This window comes from Athene cunicularia (genome assembly GCF_003259725.1).
Source record: "Athene cunicularia isolate RWA chromosome 9 unlocalized genomic scaffold, athCun1 chr9_part1, whole genome shotgun sequence".
NCBI classification, from domain to species: Eukaryota; Metazoa; Chordata; class Aves; order Strigiformes; family Strigidae; genus Athene; species Athene cunicularia.
Window position 1 is genome coordinate 8,891,659 of NW_020799110.1, and position 22,542 is coordinate 8,914,200.

Below are 22,542 nucleotides of genomic sequence, written 5' to 3' on the forward strand. Positions count from 1 at the left end.
ATATATATATATATATATATATATATATATATATGAAAAAGAGTACTTAATATGCATATTGCTATTAAAATTCTAGCTCTCTCCCAATTTCTCTGGGCAAGAGAATTTTGAACCCTCTGGACAATGTTCCTCTACATATCAAATATTAAATTGATGCAAATCAAGCTTATATTGAGTTATACAATGCGAGCATCTGAAACTCCTCTATGAGAGCTTTCAGTGACATTGCTCTCAGATGGTCGTTAACTTCATTATAAATGATGGTAAATAAAGTGCTGTCCTGGGTTGCACCCAGTGTCTCCAGACACTAGGACATGACACTAAAAGAAATTTTAAAATCTATTCTTCATGTTAATGATAAGATACACAAATCAATGGGTTGCAGAGAATTTTGACTGATTTCAGATTTTAATCTGACCTATAATAAGCTGGACTGAAGTTAGAGGCCAGTGTACTTTACCTCTCCATTTTGTGTGACATCTGCCAGCTTAAGAAGCAAAAATCTGTGCTTGCCTTTTCTTCCCTGGCACATGACCTGGAAACCCGTTGTGTTGTGAAATACATATAGGCACAGTGTGTGAAGGGGAAAGCCTGAAGGATCAGTGCCTATACTCAAATAACTTATTCGTTTCTGTTCCCTATTATTTTAATCCAACAAGCATGAGGATAAAGGAAAAAGATGAAGCATGGGTAGAGACTGTAGAGCAAGTCAGAAAGAGACCTTGTGCTACTAAAGCATTATTCCTCATTTGTGTTATTAGCAGCAATGATTCAGTGGTCAGATATCAGAGTTCTCATTAATTCACCTTCTGTTCTGCTTATTCCTCCGTGATTAGCACTTGTGAAGCAACTTGCAACCCTTTGCTGCACATTCAAAATATAATGTTCCCCTTTAACCAGCAAGGCATATGGAGTTCTTTGCATAAACAGTCAGGTGCTTGTAGGTACTTACAAGGCAGTAACATGACTGCAGTTGTTATCCAATTAAACAGACAGAACATGACAAGAATAATAAAATCAATGTAATAACTCCAACGGAGAAGGTGTTAGTTAAATATTATCTATATCCTAAATACTTTTAAAATTTCAAGTGTTAAGGGGATTTAAATTTTATGCTTATTTTATTTTATGAATTAGAATGGTAAGGTGTAAGTCAGATACCACTGCTACGGTTTGCAAATACCAATGAAGTCCTGTAATCAAGATTATGCAAAATAAGATCCGATCAAAGTGAATTTTCTTTCTTTTATCTTTTTTGCCTTCCCAAAAGTGAGTTCTGATCAAAACCAAATGATCAAATAAGAGATTTTGATCCATTCCTATGGCATAGGTTGATACTAATTATGGTATCTGTGATGTTGATGTAAGAGTGGGGCTTCACAGTGGAAAGAGTTGTGTAAGGGCTAGGTGGATTAACAGTGTGGCATCTGAGATCTTTTTTATTGCTGTGCCAAGCAGAATAATTTGGAAGGCTATTGGGTTTTTACTGGGTTTTCCATTTAGAAATCTGCCAGTTAATTGTGCTGGAGAGGAAACTGTAATTGAGAAAACGCAGTTAGGAGATTGTGTTTGGATATATTGAGACAAGCTTCCTTCCTTAACGGGACTGGGGAGGACACAAAGGGGAAAGATGACCCTTTGTTTTTTCTTGTCCCCTGTAAAACAGTACATTCGAACTGGTCTGCAGATTTCTGATCGCAGAAAAATCCTGAGCTTAGCTTGTAGCACCTGCCAGTTTCAAAGAGTCTGTATGTGCCCATACTGCTGCTGCACAGCAGTCCTCCCTGTAATGAACCATCCAAATCCCTTTTTGGTGTGCAAAGTTTGCTCTGTTTGTAGGACTACACAACTGTTTGTGTCCCAGTATTGGACTCACTCCTTGGGACCTCAAGCAGATCACTGATTCTGAAACCAAATATCTGGAGCACTATATGCCAGTCAAGACAGTAACAATAATGGTAGCCTCTTGGGTTCATGCAGGCTTTCAAAAATATCACTTGTGGGGCTCTCAAGCAGCTGTATAATGAAGCTGGTCTTGGGACCAAAGTAGATACAAGTGTTCCTTTATGTATTTAGGACCTTTTTTAGCTTCCTAGGAGGTAAGCTGCCTTTGCACAGATTGTCTCTTATACATGGTCCAGCACAATTTCATGAAGGGTTTGCATAAATATTAAATAAGAAGCTCAATGATCTGTAGTAAATGACTGTTTGAGGGAACAAAATCTCAATTTGATGGATTTTCTGGTTTGCAATGACAGATCTGATGTCATGCTGCATGCTAGAGTAGTTATAATTTCATGCTGCTGGCACTGAAAGAACCCAAGCACTTCCATCAGTAGGGAAGAGAGTTTGCCAGGAATAGCTTTGAGAGTAGTGATGCTCCCTACAATGTTAAATTAGATTGGACCCCTTCACCAGCTGTTTTTGTGTTTGTCTGTTTGTTTTTAGAAGACTGGGCTGATGTCAGGATTATCTATTCATTGAGAGTGAGATGTAGTCCTGCAAGGAAGTAATCTCAAAGTGTTTGTTCATAACAGGACTTGGGCACAGAAAGGATAAGCTAATGCTGACTAGTAAGAATAAGTGTCTTTAGTTGACTGGTATAATTTATGCAGATACTGAGACACACAATCACTCTTTATAAACTTAGTGTGTTACAGATACATTTTTTGTAAACATTCATTGTTTTATCTCCAATGTTCACATAGTATCAGTGCCTTGCAGATGAGAATTGTGCAGGGAATAAACCTGCACTGAATCCTGGTCTGAAGAAATGGTATGTCAAACAAATTCTTAGCTGCAAATCTGCAACAAGCATTAGATTGCCTATGATTTTTTTTCGGAAAGCATTATTTAATTTTTTGAGAAAAGAAACTGCTGAGAATGGCTAAGACAGCAAAATGTATATATCATGCAGAGACATCAGTGCAGTCTATCTGCCTGTTGCTGACTGCTCATTTTCAGATAATTTTGCATATTTTTGCATAGTGGTCATGCTATAATTTCTATTAATGCATATTCAACTAGGAGATTTTAAAGCAAAATACCTTCTCTCTCTTGGCTATGACAAGCTTCTGCCTAAGTCATTATTACCATGTGGTTAGTGTTGGGTTATACAATTAGGAAAAACTAATTAGACAAAGCAGGTAACAGTGCTGAAAATGCACCGACCGTGTGCAATTAAGTGCTGCATACTGTTTAACTGTGAATGCACTGAGGAATGCAGTAGCTTGTCTGTCTCAATTGCTTTGCTTTCTGAAGCATGTATTCTGAACACAGTCTCTTGGACTCGACTGAGGAATCAGTCATATTTGGTTTGCATTGCTGGAGATCAGACTAGATGATCAGTTGTCTCTTTCACAGTTAAAAGCTGTGTGTGCCATGTTGTTGGAATCACTCCATACAAAACCAGCATGTGAAGTATGCATTTTCTGCTGAGAGCAGAACAGTCTGGAGTAGGAAGAGACACGTGTGAATATCTGGACCCAAAGGTGATTCCTCTCATGGAGTACATGTTGTATGGACTTACCCTGCAGTGAAGGAAATTGAGGGTTCCTTAGTAGGTCTGGTTACCCCTGTACTAAGAAGTTAAATGTACCTAGGTCCATTCCTCGTTGCTGAACCTAACTGACATAGAACAACTGATATCCTTACTACCAAACTCTTACCCTCCCTCAACCAGGCTGCCCCTGGAAGTGGCCACCACTCAAATCATGCCTGGGAATTGTTTGGAAGTCTGCAAGTTAACACAGGCCAAAAGCATGTCAGGGACCGTTATGACAGTCTAAGAGTAGAGACTATTACATTTCAGTGCCCAGAACTCTTCCTGACCTTTTACTAGAATAAATGTAACTTGTAGACTAGGAGCATTTAGCTTAATTTCTCAGACCTTGTGCTTGGGATAGGTTGCCTGTGGGTTGTTAGCAATGTAGGAGGAGTTATTTTAAAAAGAAGCCATATTTTGAAAAACGAAACTTGAAAGCTCTTTGAGGCTGCTGTAATATTACTGCTTCCTAGATGTGAGGGGTAGAAAAAAGCTGACTTGCTGCTTCATCTGCTCTCAACTCAGGATTATTCTCCATGACTATTGATGTGTGTGTGAAACACTTTCAAAGCAGACAGATAACTTATAAATACTTCTGGTATAATTGCATAGTGGAGCATCAGAATGAAGAGATGTCAATGTTAAGATTTGCAATATAAACTGTTCATTTGATTAAAATTGCTGACTGAAAATTGATTTGTGTTCTGGTTGTGCTCTAAAAGCATGAATTTGTGTCAGACAAATTGTTGTTGTTTCACGGGGGACTGCAGGAGGAGTTTTTTCTGTTGATCAGCCTCATACACATATGGCATGGGCGTACTGGAATTGCAAATGCCGTGTTTCCTTCAGGCACTGAATCTTGGAAGAGGGAAGGAACTGAATGAAGAAAAAAGGTGGCACTGAGTGGGATTATGAAGTCAACAGACAGCTATTCATATAACCCAGCATTAGGCACTTGTCTTAACTGCTTAAGGGGGACAGCCTGCATCTTCTCTCCAAGGGAGCCTGCTGATTTCAAAAGCACCGGGGGAGCTAACTTAGATACTGAAAGTTAGGTAGGTACATAAATTGTGCTTTGTTTTAACTTCCAGCCTGCCACAGACAATAGAAAAGTGACTACTTCTTTACATTTTTACCATTTACAAAACAGATAAAACTACTGCCCCAATTTCTAATTACATTCTGGAAATAAGTCAGAATTGTTTAAGATACTATATTGATATGTAAGATAGACAAGTAGGTACAACACTTGTCTCTACTACAGCCTCAGTGTGGTTGGGTGAGTGCGTATCAGCCTCTCATCAGAGCTGGGTTCCCACTTCTGCTATTCACCCCTTAATCCAGTGAGTATTCTGAGGCAGAACTGTGACCACTGTTACACTTCTCTGCATATGAATGACATGCTATGTCTATTTAGTGTGTATTTGTCACTTTTTTCTAAGTCATTATGGGGATACTGGTAAAAATGGAAGAATTAAAGGCATTGAAATCTCATATTTAAAACATACCCACAGAACAACCAACCAGTGAGGGCTTTCTTCTCATTATCTAAGTGCCCAAGTCCCAGAATAACTTGGAGAGACCACATGTTAGTGTATCCAGGTCATGTGTCTATAAATCTATTGGCTACAGCAGTTTCACAATAATTTTCTTACTAATTAGAATCTAGATTGAGACTCCCCATGTGTTTTTTAGAAGATACTAAATCTTATGCAACTTAGTTTTTCTTGCACATATGTGTGGAAAGTGAGCAGGCTTTTGCAGTTTGCTGATGGGTGCCTGCAAGTCTGGGAGAAATAGAGTTGGATAGAGAGATTCCCTTTGCAGACTTCTCAAGCTAATGTCTCACCCCAACTTTCATTTTGTTTTTCTCTCTCAGTATCTCATTGCTCACCACTGCCAGCCAGCAAAACACGCTGAAGCTCTGTAAGATGAAGTAGCTAGGTCATACTGCAGAAAGTGCTGATGTGAGCTGTTTCTTAACAGGTTGAGCTGTTTTCCCACATAACCCTGTGGATGTGCTGAAACAATACATTTTTCTTACTGTATGTATAGATGTTCTTCTTGGACTTAGGCTATGGATGTACAGGAGAATATTGAATGGTGCAGGATTTATCATTTCCTGTTCTGTGCCTCAAAAATAAGTAACTTGCTGTAACAGTTAACAGTTCTCACTACTTCAAGATCCAGATTATATAAAACAAAAACCGGGTATGAAGCAGTCTGAAACTTCAATGTACATTAAAATGCCATGGTATTTAAATCCAATACTAAAGGAATTACATATTTACAATAGAACAGTGATGGACAAAATGTGTGATGGCAGGTCTGAATGGTTTTCTGAGCATGATTCTACACTGACCATGTCATTCAGGGCTTTGTCTTAATGCATACATGTGAAAATGAGATCAAGTGAAGTGGTTAAACCTGTCATGATGGAAAAAGACTCCTAATAAGAAACGAATGTGGTTAGAACAATGAAGGAGGCAGTAATTTCTGCATTTTTTTTCCTAAGTTTGGAAGGCAGGAATGGAAAGTTAATTCTCAGATGAGAGGCTTCATGATAGGCCAGAAAAGCATTGTAAATGATGACCTAAAAATGAGGAAATTGGGCAACGGTGGTAGAAATATCATTTGCAGTTATGTGGAGTCTCATTTTAATTACAAACATATGTGTATATGTAAAAAAATATATGTATGTTTTGCATATTAGAAGAGGATAGCCCCTGTTTCCACTGCATGCATCTTGGGAAGCTAGTGTGTTTTCTACCTTAGAACACCTTATTTGTGAATACTTATCCCAGTACCATTTTTGTATTTCACACTTATTTTCATCCAAGGATCTATAAGAACGTGGCAATCATCAGTGACTTTAACCACATGATAGAGCTCTTTAAGGTAGGTTGGTATTGTCCCTCAAGTATTTTTATAGAGAGAGAAACTGAGGCACAGAGAACCTTAGAAATCAGAAGACTCTATTTATAGCCACAGTGAACCATGTGTCCAGTAATATCTTCCAGAGTGCTGGCACTTTTCAAATACCTTGGAATCCTAATAAAAGGTCTTTGGCATGTGTGGGGCTGACACCATACCAATAAATATTGGTGGGAAATGTTTATTGCTGACTTGCTAACCCTGTGGTCTGTATGGGCTGACTTCCAGCATGGCACTAAGGTTCATATTCAAGACAGAGGGGTTAGTAAGAGAATATTAAAGTTCATAAACACAGAGCAAGAATTTTTAGAATTCCTTTGGAGATGATATTCTGGTGTTTACAGGCAGTTTTTCATTAACGTCATAAATCTCCTGTATTTTTCTGGTTATGTATATAAGACACATATAAATAAAATCTTGTTTTGCCAAAATGCATTTAGGATTTTAGTGATTAGATCTGATGAAGACACAGCTACTGATTTTTTTTTTTTTTTTTTTTTTTGGGGGGGGGGGGGACGACACAAGAGCACTCTTATTATGTAGAGGTTACAGTTCTACCAATTTTCACGATATCACAATATATTTTTTCATTATAAGTCTGGTAGGAAGGCAGAATGTAAATTATTTTGCATTCTCTTTCTGTGACCTTCCAAATGATTCTGTCTAATCCTGCATTTCTCTTCCTGAAGTACTAGTTATACAAGTTGCCTATTTAGAAAAGTTTAGTTCTTTATTTCTGGTATATACAAATGATCTAAAACTCATATGGAATCAGATTTTAGTTGATTTGTATAGTTCATTCTTAAATCTACTATCTGAGAGTAGTAGTCACGTAGTAAATATGGCTATAGAGCTGGGTATGTTCAAAAGTATACTGTTTGGAAAAGGTCCCTCATAATCTTGCACAAAGAGCTTTATTTCCCGCAAGGCTCCCATTATCTTCTGCAGTAATTGGGCCATAAATTATAGTCTTACAGAAAAACTTTTAAATACATTTCATATTTTAGATAAAGCAATAAAGTGTTCAAGATGCTTGAACTTCAGATTGCTGTACTGATAAAATATATACAGCTTTATTTTAAGAGGTTACAGAATGGTACAGCCTCTGCAGCATGAATTGCAGCAGTTGTGGCCTTGCCTGCTCATTGTCATGGACTCAGATGTGGAGATCGATGCTGACTACAAGAAAATTCACACAACTGTGTATTGACAAAAAGAATTTACTGTTAAATGTTTACATACTTTAAAAAATGGTTGTCTTTTGGCATCTGCCTGTTGCTTTTTTTTTTTTTTTTTTTTTTTTTTTTTTTTTTTTTTCTTCACTTAGAGCATAAAATATACAGGACCCACAATTTCAAGTCAAAATCTAAAAGATTTTGTCTCATGGTAGGATGTTCAAGCTATTTTCTTGGAGCTGTTGGAAGTTTGTTGTTTCTTTCTGCTGTATTGTCACTGTTTGATGTATTGGTAAGTCTTAGGCACTAAATCAACTCATCATCACTCTTCATGCGGAAAGCACTTTGAATGCTATTTTTTGTGGGAGGTGATGGAGTGAAAGGGGAGTAAAAGTAATTAAAAGAACATGTACCATTTATTGAAAGTATGACTGCAGCTTCTTAACTTGTACGCACCCATATGAAGTTAGCTTTAATTGAGTTATGTGGGGTAGTGTGGCAGAATCCTGAAAGTCTGACATACGGGGGAATCAATGCTGTCTGTGCTATTAATGTATCACATTCAGCTTCTGTGAAAACTTCTTAGTATAACTTGGTGAGTTAGACTGTCAGAACAGTATTTATGTAATACTGATGGATGGTGTTGAGGAGATAGGCCTCAGTTAAGCAAGACTCTTAGCACTCTGTAGTTATTGCTAAAGTTTTAAATTATTTAATCTTTTAGTAATTCAATTTCCAATAGTTGTAACTGGAATTTAACCCTTAAATGTAACAAAGTAAGATCTTCAAAAAAAAAAAAAAAAAAAAAAAAAAAAAAAAAAAAGAAAAAGAAAAAAAAAAGATGTCTTGCCCTGGGACTATCCAGCTAACAACTGACACTTCTCTACACTGCACTGCTGCCAGGGAACTGCTCACTGTCACCTACAGTTGCAGTCCCCAGCTGGAAACAGTTACAGCGTGGGACAAAGGCACCTGCACAGTTTGCTCATGAGAATGTTCGATGAGGAAGATCTGTACTGCCAAAGCAAGGTTAAGTGTCTGTGTGCATAGGCTGGGTCTAAGTGGCCAGGCTGTGGTAGCGCAGGGGTGGCTGTGGTGGGAGGAGGCCAGGGGCCGCCATGTGCTGGGCACAGCAGTGGCGCTGCCAACAGCTGAACCAATCAGGGAGTATCTGGCCCGGCTGAACCAATCAGAGGTGCCTGTGGCGCCTCTGGGGAACCGCCTTCTAAAAAGGGCGGGAAACGCTGTGGGAGAAGCAACATGGGGGCCAGGGCCGTGAGGAGCTCCTCTGTGAGCTTCCAAACAATGGCTCCATGGGCACAGAAGGAACAATACGTCTTTTGCTGAGCGCTTAAGGAACACAGGTGACTTTAAAATCAGCTAAATGTGACACTGATGCCCCATCCCAATGAACCCAATCTACCCTGCCAGTTAACTGCCCTGCTAGTCCGGGGCTTCGCTGCTGGTGTTCCCAGCTGAAGGGATCCAAGTAGATTTGCATGCACACGGTGTGGGAGAATGATGTGTCTTGATTAAGGCTTATTTGAATAGCTTTGTTTTGAGTAAATACAGCTGCAAGGGAAAGGTACAGGCACATAATCTTGTCAGTGAATTATTAAGGATCAACTTTTGCTGCTGGATAAATACAATTAAAGTACTTGAGAGAGAAAAAAATTATTGGTCAAAATGTTAGAAATTCAAGGTAAGTAGCTGTTCTACCTAAGTAAGGCTGACAGCATCCAGGTAGAGATTCATTGGACTACGTAAGGTCTGCTGAGACTGTTCTAAATAAAAGAAGTAGGCTTTGCATCATAAACAAGTTGATTTGACTACTGAGTCCCTACAGAGGGATTTTTTTGCTTTTGTACTGTCATGAGGTAGTAGTGAAAACATCCCTTCGATCCTAATCCTGCATTAAAAAATAAATGGTAGGTGTACTTTGGGTTGAATTACTGATACTGGATAAATTATGTGAAAGAAATGAAATATCATACTGTCTAAAATATATAAGGTTCTATAACTTAATATTTCCTAACCGATCAATGTTCAAATAAATGTTCAAACATTTAGTAATGCATTTTGCAGGCAAGGTCACTCCACTTCTGTTCTACTTGTACACAGTATATTTCCAAACCAGGGCACTTCATTTTGGTATTAGTTGCAGAGAAATGACTACTATACATTAATAGATGGGGAGAAAGGAATTAATACAAGAAATTAGTGTGTTCATGGAGTTAACAGGACAGAAATGAACCCAGTGTATCTGACTGGAAAGCATAGGGATAGTTAGTGTTGTAAATGGGGGTAGTATTGGCTTGGTTAGCATAAATGCTAAGCAGTGGGGGTGGGCTGTATTGCATGTAATATTTCTCCTTTCCGCTGAACAGGGAAATAAGAGGTTAGTAGTAGAGTCAACACATTTGCTTTTCTGACCGATGTTTTTTGTTACTTTGATTTACCAGCTCCATCCAATTTCCCCTTTCAGCTTTTCTATGCTTTTTTCTTGACTTCTAGCATTCTCTTGATGAGAGGACTGTCTCCAGCTATGGTCTGCTTAGTGTCTTTAAATATTGATTCTCCTTCTTCCCAAATCAGGATATATGCTAACCTATTTCTTTTCATGACAAGTTCAAACTCCTTTGTCTTTTGCTTCCATTCTGAGTGTGGGTAAAAATGGTTCTTCTACTTCTTGCAACTGGTTGAATAACCTTGTTTCCTATCCATGTATAAGGAAGAGAGGAGTTCCTTATCTGTAGCCTTGTCCAGATTATCACTGGAATTGTTTTAAGGCTTAGAGACTGTCACTCGCTATTCTGTTAATTGGACTGTAAAAAACTCTTGTTGCCAGGAACTTTCTCAGAAAATTCTAAAGGTAGACTGTATTTTGCTTACTATAACAGAGGAATACGCAGTCATCACATACACATGCAAATAGATTTTAAGTTCACGCAACAAAGCATCCTTCCTACTTCTTGACCCAGCTGTTTTCTAAAAGTTGATCACAATTTCCTCCCACAACACTAGAGGTGAAATCCTGATTCCTCTGAAAGCAATGGAATCTTTTACATTGTAAGATCATTTTGTGCCATATATAGCAAAAGGCTGCTGCTGTCTTGAGGGTTGTTCCTCTGACTCCTCCAGCTGCCCCTTTTGTCCACTACAAGTGAACTGAAATGTTGTGTTGGGAACAAGAAGAAAGAGACTTTTAACTGATGCTTTCATGTCCTTATTTACACAGGTCCTGAGTTAGCTGCATTCTCCATGCCTATAATTTCAATACTCCTCATTATAATTCAGCTTACCTAAGAATTCTAAAAATATTATCTGCTTTATTATATTCTTGCAAGGTAGTTTCTAATGTATTCTCTGTGTGTATGAAAGAAATGTAATATATTGCTAATACTAAGGATACTTTGAGCAGTCTGGAGAACCACTGCTGGAGTATCTTCAGCAAGTGATAGTAGATTTCCCATCACTTTAAGTCTTTAAACTGTGTGTTTTTCCAGAGCATATGCTGTTCTCATTCAAACTATGATCTTTAAGATCAAATAAGTGTGTGAAGTTCATTAGGCTGTGTTATGTTACAGTTCATATGAGATGACAATAAATGGATCCTTCTAGCCTCAAAATCTGTCAATGTATTAGAACACGTTTTTGTAACTTCAAGTGTGGTCCAAATGTCAAAAACATTTGCTAGTTTTACTATTAGTTGTGCACTCAGTGTATGTTTATTTATAATGTGTATCTCAATCCTAGATCATTAATCTTGTCATTGATACAATGTCATCGTTTGAGTGGACCTTCTTCCTGCTTTTGTCTGTAGTTACAGAACTACAGAACTAGATGAAAACTTAAACTTGTTAAAACTTCTGGATGATCAGCTTCATTTTTTACGTTACCATGAGACTGAGGTTCTAGAGTAACTAGTATTTTCCCATTTCCCTTGCAGCTGTTGTTAAATAGGGTTAGAACTTAATTCGGGCCTCTTTTTTGTGTTTTGTCCTCTCTCCTTTGGGATCAGCCATGTAAAAATTCATCAAATAAAATATCATGCTTGCAGCAGTGCAATAACTTTCAATAAAAAAGAAAATATTGAAGTAACTTTACTAAATGACTAGAATTGTTCAGATGAATTACAAATTATATCTAAATGAGATTTTAGAAGAGACTGTCTAGACCGACCAAAAAAGAATGCGTTAAGTGAAGCTCTACCATGCTGCTAATGGAGAATAATAATTCTTTCACTTTTCTACATGTAAAACGATTCCCTTAATGTCTTCCATGAGGATGAATGGTGTGAAAGGAGAATACTAAGAAATTATTTTTTTGTAATAAGCAGAAGTTTCAAGTGAGAGAAATATGTGTTTGCTCTAGAGAATAAACCACAAGAAGTAAACAGGAAGTGGTGACTGAGGGCTGGTTTATGGCACCCTTACTCCAAGAAAAAATCTTACTCCGTTAGCAGCACCATTAAATCCAGCAGGGTTACTCTTAGTAAAAGCTCATATTACCTTCTCATAAGTTGTTACAGTCTGATGCTACAGGAATATAGTTTATCAGACAGCAATGGAATGTTTTCCCATGCCTGCTCATTTGTACATTCACAATGCATCAGAAATACCTTTTTTTTTTTTTAAAGATCTGTATGTATTCTTGGATATGAGGTTTTTATACAGAATTCACACAACATCCTGTGTCCCTGATGTTTTGCAGAGTTTTGTTTCTATCACTCCCCAACTCTTACTGTCTTTGCGTACGATTTCTTTACATAGATTCAAGCACCGACATGGTCAAAAGGTTAATACGTTGCTGGGAAGGAGGAAAGGGTTCCCAAAAGCATATGAGCCTCCCTAAGGGCTTCATAGCAGCCATGATACCTATATTCCTTTTAGATGGTAATATCTGGCAATAGACCTGTGTGCTGAAATTATTAGATGTGCAATTTACATTCCCCTAGTTTGCTGTCAAAGCCTCCCTGATCTGAAACAATCTATTGCTCTGTGCTAGAAGATCCAGATTTCACTGCTCAGTCTCTGAGTGTCTGGAAATGACTCTCTTTTCTCAAAGGTGGGAAATCATTCTGATTTCTGTGCCTTATAGTTTCTTCTCCAAGCCAGCTCTTTCTGACTGCCTTTTGCATTTAGTCTCTTTACCACAAAATACAACATCCTCTTAACGTTTTTTCCCCAAAACTTACCTTGCAGTATTTTGGTAGCATGATATTATCTTATACTGGACCTTCTTCCCTGGAGCCTGGCATCAGAGTCCAAACGAGGTCATTAATATAAAAAAGTGTAGCGGTCTCATCCTAGTCTTTGTTACGGAGGTCTGCAAATTCACGTCGCAGAAACAATACCTCGCTCAGTCCAGTTCCAGTGTGCTCTGCAGACTCTGCCTGAGAGAAAGGCTCAGGGCTTCAGTAGCGGTGTTGCTAATGGTCAGGACTGTACAGCTTGAGCAGTGCTGTGTCAGTATCAGGAAGCTTTTACTGTGCCTGGGTTCCTGTCAGTGCTACTAATTCAATCACTTACATATGCAATAAATTCACATGAAAAATTAACAAATACCTAGCCAGCAGCAGTGCCCTCTATTCTTTCATTTTCTCTATAAAAAACCCATGTAGCTTTTTCTTAAAATGATTTGGTTTAATGGGTTTTAGATGTTTTCAGCATGTTCTGTGTTTCAGCGTTTGGTGAAAAAATTTTTACTTTTATTGCTGAATAACTTCTCGATATTAATCCATTTCATTATGTTATTTAGCTGTTATTTCTAATACCTTGCATCAGGTTCTCTTCTAATTACATCTGTATCATCCCTTGAACTAAAAGGATCTCTGCAGATGTCAAAGGGGGGGTATAGCTCAGCAACTTGCAGTGATCTGTTACATTCAACTCCAGATCGATCTGATTTTATTCTATTTTCCATGTCTAAGATCCATGACAGGTAATTTTTGATGTGATCATTAGTAGTAATAGCTCTGAAGGCGGCACAACATATAGAGGGAATAGGACTCAGGACTTTTTCCTCCTCCTAAACAAGAATCCCTAGGGAATTGAGATCCAAGTATCTTAGCTTTCCATATTAACTTTTTTGAGAGGTTGGTGAGCCTACAGCTCATGTAGTCTAATGACAAAGAACTGCGTTCAAAACTGAAAACTACTTAAAGCAAAAGCTATGGCCCTTAACAGCAGGTTTTGTTGTCTTTCCTAGCATAGCTTAAGAAATGAAAGTGGAAGTGAATGCATATACCTTCCTCTACCCATGGGGCAGACCTAGATTTATACCAGTTATGAAGTTGCAGTCTCTTTCTGTAGAGACAGAATGTTAAAGCAACTTGTGACCACAGTGGTATTTAGGACACCTTTGGCACATTCTTTCTCCTGTAGAAGTGCTCTACTGGCTGGGGCTGTGTGTCTCATAGCTATTGTCACTGGCTTGCTTGCTCACAGCTGCTTTCTGACACTATAACAAACTAAGTCACATGGCCCAGGTAACATAAAGGTGCTAATCGTTTCGTTATGGAGTCTAAATTATCTTAATTGTCAAGAAAATGCCTCTACGGCCTTTAACTCTTTCATCAGGTATCAGTCTTTGAGGGGTTATCTCATGGTAATCTCCAAAATTTCAGGTTGATATTGGTATTAATTACTGTGTTAGGAATCCTTTAATGCTCCAAGTGATGTGCTCTGTTTCTAACCATACACCCACTTTATAGCCCTTTTTTCAGAATTTATTCAAACTGGTTCTACTGCTTTGAATAAACTCTTTCACTTCATACCTCTTCACATCTGGGTATCTTGAAAAGCCACTTTTGAAAATGTATCAGTACAGAGTTGGGTTTTTGCATCCCATTGCTTGGCATCAGTCTGTTCCTTGTCCTCTTATAATTATCATATTATGTTATGAGCCTTAGAAAACCACCCTGAAACCAAATCATCTTGTTTTAGAAAAATACTAAATGCACTACATTGTTACTCTTCTGCATTGTATGTAAAAATGGAGAAACCCAAGTAATCTTTCACTGTAAGCGACAAGTAACCCAAGACTTCCTAAGGGAAGTAAGCAATACTGACTTGTTCGTAAAGACGATATAATTCACTAGTGTGCCCCAGTGCACCTAACTGGTTTGTGGAAATTAAGACTGGGCTCAGTGTTATTCCATTTATTGTATTTCTTTTATTACCTTACAGATTTTGAGTATACAACAATTATGAAGTAATGCATTAAATGAATTCAATTACAGTTGATTAGCCAGACATAGCTAGGATTAGACTGGGCCAATGTGTTGCAAAAATTTTCATTTCATAGAACCAGTAGAAAAAATCACAGGGGTACCTACACTATCCACTAAAAAGTGTTTGATCAGCCCCACTCAAAACCCTGATCCCTTGCTCAGGTACTGAGCCTGGTTCAGAATGACATTTTTTTCTCTCTCACTCCTGGGGCTGGGGTTTGACCATGCCATCCTGCTCGCACCTCCATGGTGTGATTTCTGTCCCCGTGCTGTGTGCTGTTACTGAGCAGGACACTCCTGACTGGACTTTGCTTCAGAGTTCCTTTGTTATTTTTAGTTCTCCTTATCCACATACGGTTCTCTGTTACTGTAGTACTCATTTGCTTCTCTTCTCTTAGATGAATCATTGTTCTATCCATGTCTTATCAGCCATGTCCCAGTATTGGCCAGGTTTCTATGTTCTGAAGACAGCTCTCTTGTATTTTGGGTTTTGTTATCTGTATGGATCTTCTAACTCTCCTACCAATTCAGTTATGTGAAGGGCACTGAATCCTGTAGCATGCTGTTACCCTGTAATTTGTGTGAAATCTGGCAAAAAGCTTGAATTCAAATCTAAAGGTTGCTTTTAAGATGACTATTCATTTAATCAGGATAAAAAACGAGTTTAGGCATTAGAAACAAAAGTGGTCTCCATAAGTGCACAAATATTTGTCTTCTATCTGTTTTAATATATCTGGATAACACCCTGTGTGGATGGAAGTGGTTTTATTCCTGTCTTACTGATAGAGAACAAAGGCCCATAGAGAATGTGTGCCTTGTCTAAGTTCATGTAGAAAAGCTGTGCAATGGCAAGGTAGGAACTTAACCCCAGATCCCTCTGTAGTACTGTCACAAGCATCAGAGGTTACTTCATTATACTCGTGGATCCAGAAAGTTATTGGACAGAACTTGCATTTAAATAAAAATAGTCACTTGGGTTGATCCCAGTGTAAAAGATTTGTAACCAGCAGATAGGTCCTTCACTGGAATGGCACAGGATCTTAAGACCTGGCACATGTGCACTTGGGAGAATTTAATCTTTGCTGAGGAAACAGACTTCAGTGGCTGTAACTGTCTTACTAGTACCTCTCTCATATACTGAACTGTCAGGTAGGAAAGGCCCTTTGTTCCCACACACACCTAGCTGATTATGCTGAATCTTTGAACCTCTCTCTTTCTCCCCAGATCTGAGCCAAGTCTTGCCTTTTTCAAATCCAGTCAGTAAATAAGTTTCACAAAAATTGCATAGTAGATTAAGTGCTTTCTTCATCTAACCCATTGGATGAAATGATCTAACAATAACAGAACCCGCCTTTCTTACAGACAGAGTAGATCATATTTAAAACCCTTCAAATTGTACAATAGGTATTTTAATTCTCCAACTATGTCTGCAGAAAATAATGTACCACATACAAATGGAGTGTAAACAGGTACAAACCCCAAAGTAGAATTTAGCCCACTTCTATACTTAGTTATTTCTCTGTGTTCACAGAATGAAGTTATCCTTTTTAAGACAAGGAGCAATGGTTCCTACTGTGAAAGATTCTAAACAAAATTCTGATTGCACTGAAATTAATGGTATCTTTGACATTGATTTTAACGGGAACCAGGATTTCAGGTTTTCACCAGACAGGGAGTAGATGAACTAGAGTAGTATCTTTTTAAATTAATCTTGTAGTATGTGAGTACGTGGTGCCATGATCCTACCAGTAATAAGTATTAATACGGTGACACAGGACAGAAATCTGCAATTAATTTCCTATTTTTGAAATAATGCTTCTCATATTTACTTTAATTGGGGAGAAACAAACAACAGGTGTAGATGAACTCTTAAACAGTGATTCTATCGTTTTTCAAGAAGTGTCGGATGTAAATAAAAAAAGCTCCACAAAAAAACAGAGGCATAATTGTCTCTGACTAGTAAACTTAAGAGTATTCTGTAAAGTATTAGCAGTCTTTCATAGGTATGTGTTTAATTGTCAGCTGAAGTGGGAATGATAGTCCAGCCATCAAACATAAACCACAATGTGTTATATAAATATCACAGTGAAAAAACTAACAGTGCTAAGCTTCCACTTGTAGATCAGTCTGTTTCTTTTGCACTCCTTCCTGACCACTGTCCAAAAGATTATGCAGTTGAAGCAACTACTTGTCTGCTGAAATGCTAGGTACGATTTTAATTTCTAAAACTGATGATCTAGCAAAAAAGACTAGAAATCAAAGAACATCTGTCAGCAGTAATATAGCAAAAGCACCAGGCAGGCATTCAACTCATCACAGTTGAAAAAAAAATGTTGATTGTTTATTGTGTATTAGCTTAAGCCAAGCATTCTATTTCCTTGTGAATAGAGTTGTATAAATGTCAGTAAAAACCTTACTATTGCCATATTTTCCATTTGCAATTTGTCAGCCAACTGCAGTTGCCCAGTGGGCACACTATGTACATACATTTTAGCCATTTGTCAAACTGTGTCTTGATATGTCTTGAAATATGTAGTCTTTTTAGTCTATGTCTATCGTGTCTGATTGGCTACTTCAGTAACATAATCCTTCTGCTTCCTAATTCTGCAAATGATACTTATACAGGATGGAATTTGAGCAAGTTTGTGTGCAAGAATGAAAAGCAAATACTTATTTGGCAATTTGCATGATATTACTTTGCTTGGTGCTTAGCAAATACACGGAATATATATGCAACAACCTGAATGTACAGTTTTTCTGTGATGATTGAGTTAAATACGTGGAATTTTATTTGAAATTTTTATTTCTGATATTTGTCAGTGGCTGCTTGAGAAAACACTTTGGAAATAAGCATTCATTTTTTGTGTACCAGTAAGGAGGAGTACTTAATTCATCAAATGACCAGCCTTATTTCCTTGCTCAGTAAATTTAGCAATATGGTTTTGCATATCTTTGACTAGCCATTATCCAGTGATCTCACCTATTTGGAAACTCTTTGTTGGCATGACTCCCGAAATTCTGAAATATGACTAGCAGAGTGATGCTCAGTAAACTGCAGCGCAGCAACTGCTAGCAGCCAAGAGCCACAAAGCTGTAATAATGTTATCAAGTTGTGATGGACTGTTCATGGACATCTGTCTGCCTGGCACATTGAGGGGTGCAAATCATAGCTATTGTGATCCGAGATGGGACAGGGACCCAGGCAATCAGATCCTGAAGTAGTTTTATAAACATGAATTAACCCACAAATAATTTTATGACGGTCTACTGGAAGGAACATAGGACTGACTATAAGACGTGGTTTTATGATCCTTTCAACGATAACAGTCAAAGTGAGTTCAGTAGTTTTTCCTGACTAGGACTGCAAAACAGAGCACTGAGTTCTCTTACTTAAGAGCATATACTCTAAATAAGGACTATTGCATTTATTTTTGGAGCTCAGGAGAGACAGGTGAGCTGGTGGTAGTATGGAGAAAATGCTGTAACCTGGCTCTGCTGAGGTCAGGGAAAATATCCCTGCTGGTTCTGATGGGTTCCAGTTTAGACCCTCAGGCACACACACTTCAGTTGTTATTAAAATAAATTTAAGCTTACTGTTGTCCAATGTTAACACAGCTGGTGATTTCAAACCCTCAGTGCTTGCTTGTGGGAACATGAATACAAGATTGGGAAAAGCTTCAAGTGTTTCTAGTATGAACCATTGAGTTTAGCCGTATGGGGAAAATGCATTTCCTCTGATTATTAAGGCTTTATATGTAGCAAAACTATCGGTTCAGCTGAGTGGGAGACTCGATAAGGAAGCTGGCAGAAAGGGTATCCAAACTGTAGAGCTCAGCTCCAAGAGTAGCCGAAATGACGCTCTGGACTAGGCAATGGGAGGGGAAGTGAGACTAATTTGTCACTGCTTGTATGGTGCTCTTGGTAGGAGGTTACTGAAGCTGTGAAGACAATCAAGCCCTCCCCAGCCACAGGAAGACTTCTTAAAGTTGAGGGTTTTGGTCTTACTGAACAAGTCAGGGATTGTTTCTGCAAAATTAGAGAAATTTCAGAAGACAAAGGAGGGCCTTGTTGCTGGATTACTGAGGTTCAGTCTTCTGCTCTCACAGGCAGCATGTCATAAAAAAATCTTTCATAAACCGACTGCCTTTCTTCTTTAAAGTAATTAGGTTTTTTGCCTCCACTGTTCCAGTTGGAAGACTATTGGAAATCTTGATTGCTCTAATGATTAGAAATGTTTTTCTAATTTCCAACCTAAATTTTTTCACAGACGGTTAATATCCATTTGTTCCCGTGCCAGTTTTGTCCTTAGCTAATTTAGGTTTTTCTCTATCTGCTGTTTATCTCCTTGATGTACTTACATGCTGTGATTATACTTCTGCTGAGCTGTCATTTTGCTCAATAAAATAAGCCAAAAATCTTTTGGTCTCTTCTCGTAAGACAGACTTTCTCTTCTCCTTGATCATCCTTCTTTGGACCTGTGTCCATGCCTCTCTTTTTGACCAGATCTATACAAGTTTCTCAACTGAAAATCTGCTAGTGGCACTGTAAAAACTGGCATTGATGCTTTCCTGGCTGTTCTGGAAAAAATTCTTCTAAAACTAGAACTGCATCTGTCTTTTTTATGGATATATCATATTGATGGCTTGTAGTCATCTTATATGTGCAAGTCTTTCTTTTTAATCACTTCTAAATGATAGTTTACAGCTTAGGGTAGCCGTATTTTGTTACTGATGTTCAACAGCATATTGTGCTGTTAAATTTAATTGTATTTGTATTGTTGAAATTCACACAGTTCCCTCTGTGTAGTGACCTGAAACTCATCAGTACTGATAATGTTTCTCAATACCGATGATGTTTCCGAGCAATGGGTAATCCACAAATGTTGGCAACATCTTGTTTCTAGTATGTTTACGGATGAAACATCAGACATCAGTTTCAACAGTCATCCACAGAGACCTCCCCTATTAAACTTTCCTCAATTTGACAGTCCTTCCTTTAATGCTTTGTTTTCCATTTCCCCATGAATGAGCTTCTTACCCTCCTTACAGATTTTCTACTATTCCTTACTTTCTCCAACTTTACTAATAATTTATGGCACCATAACAAATGCTTACCAAAGATCACATCGATTAAGTCTCATCTCTCTTGCCTAAAACCCCAGTTATGATAACAGAAAATGCTGTCAAGTTAGCCTGATATTATCTTCTCTTGATAAATGCAATTAATTTTTTTCCAATTTTTCTGTGTATGTTTATTTGTTTAATTTTCCATGAAGTCTGTCCCCTAAAACCTTGCAGATTATCGATAGCCATGTGGGTATCTGGGGTGTTGTCTTACCATTTTTCCCACCTTATCTTGACATATTTTCTACTGTCCTGTTATATGGCACCATGTCCAGATTCATAACTAAACAAATATTTGCTACCAAGTCTTCAATTTCATATACTAATTCTGTCAACAGTTTGGGATAGAGATTATATTGTGTACCTCTGCATGAGCTTTTACTTCACACATTTGTAATTGCAGGATTCAGACCCTCATAATCATTTTGGTTTTGCACCATAAATTAGGTTATCCGTAATATGAATGCTGCTTTGAGTATGTTTTGCTCCCTCCCGCCTTCTTAATCATGTAACTGAAAAACTTTCAGCAGCTGTTTTAATATACTTGCAAGATCTAAATAAGCTTTACTTTAGGCAACTTGTACTTTCTCCTTCTGCCTCTGAGGAGCACTTCATCTGCATTCCTTGTGTGTTCTTGGTTTAATCTTAACATTTTAGCAATTGAAAATATTAGTTCTGAGGCTTCTTACAAAATTTGCCACCAATTTCTTGGGATCCAGGTTTCTAATAAGACCAAGACCTTTGGTTTTCTGTCTTTCCTGAACAGCCCATAGTCTTTTATTGTGAGTGCTCCAGGGATAAGTGTTCTTTCACTGCTTCCATGTAATGGCCAGCTGTTTTCTAAATTCAGATTTCTTTGTTTTGTTACACAGGTTCAGGCAAGCCTATGCATCCTTTCCAGTTTTACATACATTGCTACATGGTGTGCAGTATCTGGATTAAGTACAGTGGTAATACTAACAGTGTTCTCTATTTTTCAGAACAGTGATAGCACTTCCTTCCCAGTTTCTGGTCTTTTGCCATATTTTTCTCTGTTGTGCTTCATCATTTTCCTCCTTTCTTTTATCTATCATTCTTCCTTGTATTCCCTTTTCAAAGCCTCTTAAAACTGTCCTGGTTCTTGGCAGGACTGTTAGATGGCAAATAGCGAAAGATGAAAGATCTCATCTACATCTGAAGCCTGTAACTGGAAAATTATCTTCCTTGCTAAACTTCAGTGAATGACAGTAGAAATAACTTGTCATTTTGAGATGTGTTTCAAGCTAAGTTGTTATTATTTCATTGATCACTTCTACGACATTTCTGTCATTACTTCCATGACAATAGTGTCCAAGGCCTTAGTGAAGCTAAGGCCATCCTTCTACTTTAAATAAATAATATTAATCTGCTCTTCTGTGTAAAATACCAGGTACTGACTTTTTTTCAGATCTTCCTATTAAAGAGGATACTCCCTTGGATTTTAAAAAGCTCTGAGAGATTACTGTTGCATCAAAATTTGATGTTTCTCTCAGTTTTATGTAATAATCAAAAAGCTTCTATTTATTATAGTCTTTGCTTATTCCTACATTAATATTAGCAAACTTGACCTTAGTAAACTCGATGAACGCTAATGTTCAGTGTTCCTTACTGAGAAACAGATCTCTCTATTCCAGGGCAGGCTTAAATAGGCAAGTATTATCTCTGAATTGACTTTTACTGAACAGTGAGTAAGAGTTCCTGAACCTTCTTCTTGACACATGTGCCAGTTAGAAAATGTTGAATTAGAAAATTCAATTTATAAAAGTTTTTCTGCCCCTACTCAGGACATGCTGTATTCTCTACTTTACATTGCAACTTTGGAACCTGACTGTTGACATTATGAAAATGGGGATTAATGTGAAAAAGGCTTGGAAGCCGATTATTCTCTTATTTACATCAGCATAATTTCCACTTACATTCATTCATGTAAAGATAGATACAACTAGATCTAATGCTGGTAAGGCAAATTTTGGTTTGTCTGTTCAGCTTTTGAAAACTAGTCTGTAAGCCAAATGATTGATCTAAGGAAACAAAAATACAAAGAAAAATTTGACTAGTCCTAAAATAAATGCATGTCAAAATCATTCTTAAGTTGTCATTTCTAAATGTCAGTGGATAAGAGTATTTGAACTTCTTTTATGTATCTCATAACAGAAAACAAAGTCTTAATGTAATCAAGAAAGACTGTTTGTCTGAATTCATTGCACAGTACTTATCACAGGCTTTCGTTATTACACTGACAGATTCTAAACGCATTGCTGTTATTTTCTATGCTAATTGAAAAATGCTGTCCAAAGATGTTTGTATTCATGTAATTTGTATTATATTCAACATCCATATTAGGACAAGAAGTGTTTTAAGGAACTGATATGAAATTAACAGCAGAAAGTTAACAGCAGATAGTAGACTGCTCTAGGACAGGTGAACAGGAAGCAGTGGAGTGTTCCCATATTTTACAGAGCAAGTCAGAAAGAGTGTAGTGTGGTTATTTTTCTCCAGGGATCGCCAAAATAG

At 37.7% G+C, this 22,542-nt stretch overlaps 1 protein-coding gene across 7 annotated transcripts in view; it reads right to left on the bottom strand.

Moving 5' to 3' along the window:
* Positions 1-22,542, bottom strand: part of PEX5L (peroxisomal biogenesis factor 5 like) — a 115,228-nt gene that overhangs the window by 86,694 nt on the left and 5,992 nt on the right. Inside the window, exon 1 of one of the 7 annotated variants that reach the window (XM_026854817.1) lies at positions 12,851-13,042. The exons of the other annotated variants lie outside the window; for them this stretch is intronic. Within the exon in view, the coding sequence (XP_026710618.1) occupies positions 12,851-12,871 (21 nt within the window). The 5' untranslated portion in view covers positions 12,872-13,042. Of the gene's footprint in view, positions 1-12,850; positions 13,043-22,542 lie in introns of those variants that run through there. 7 annotated transcript variants of the gene reach the window in all.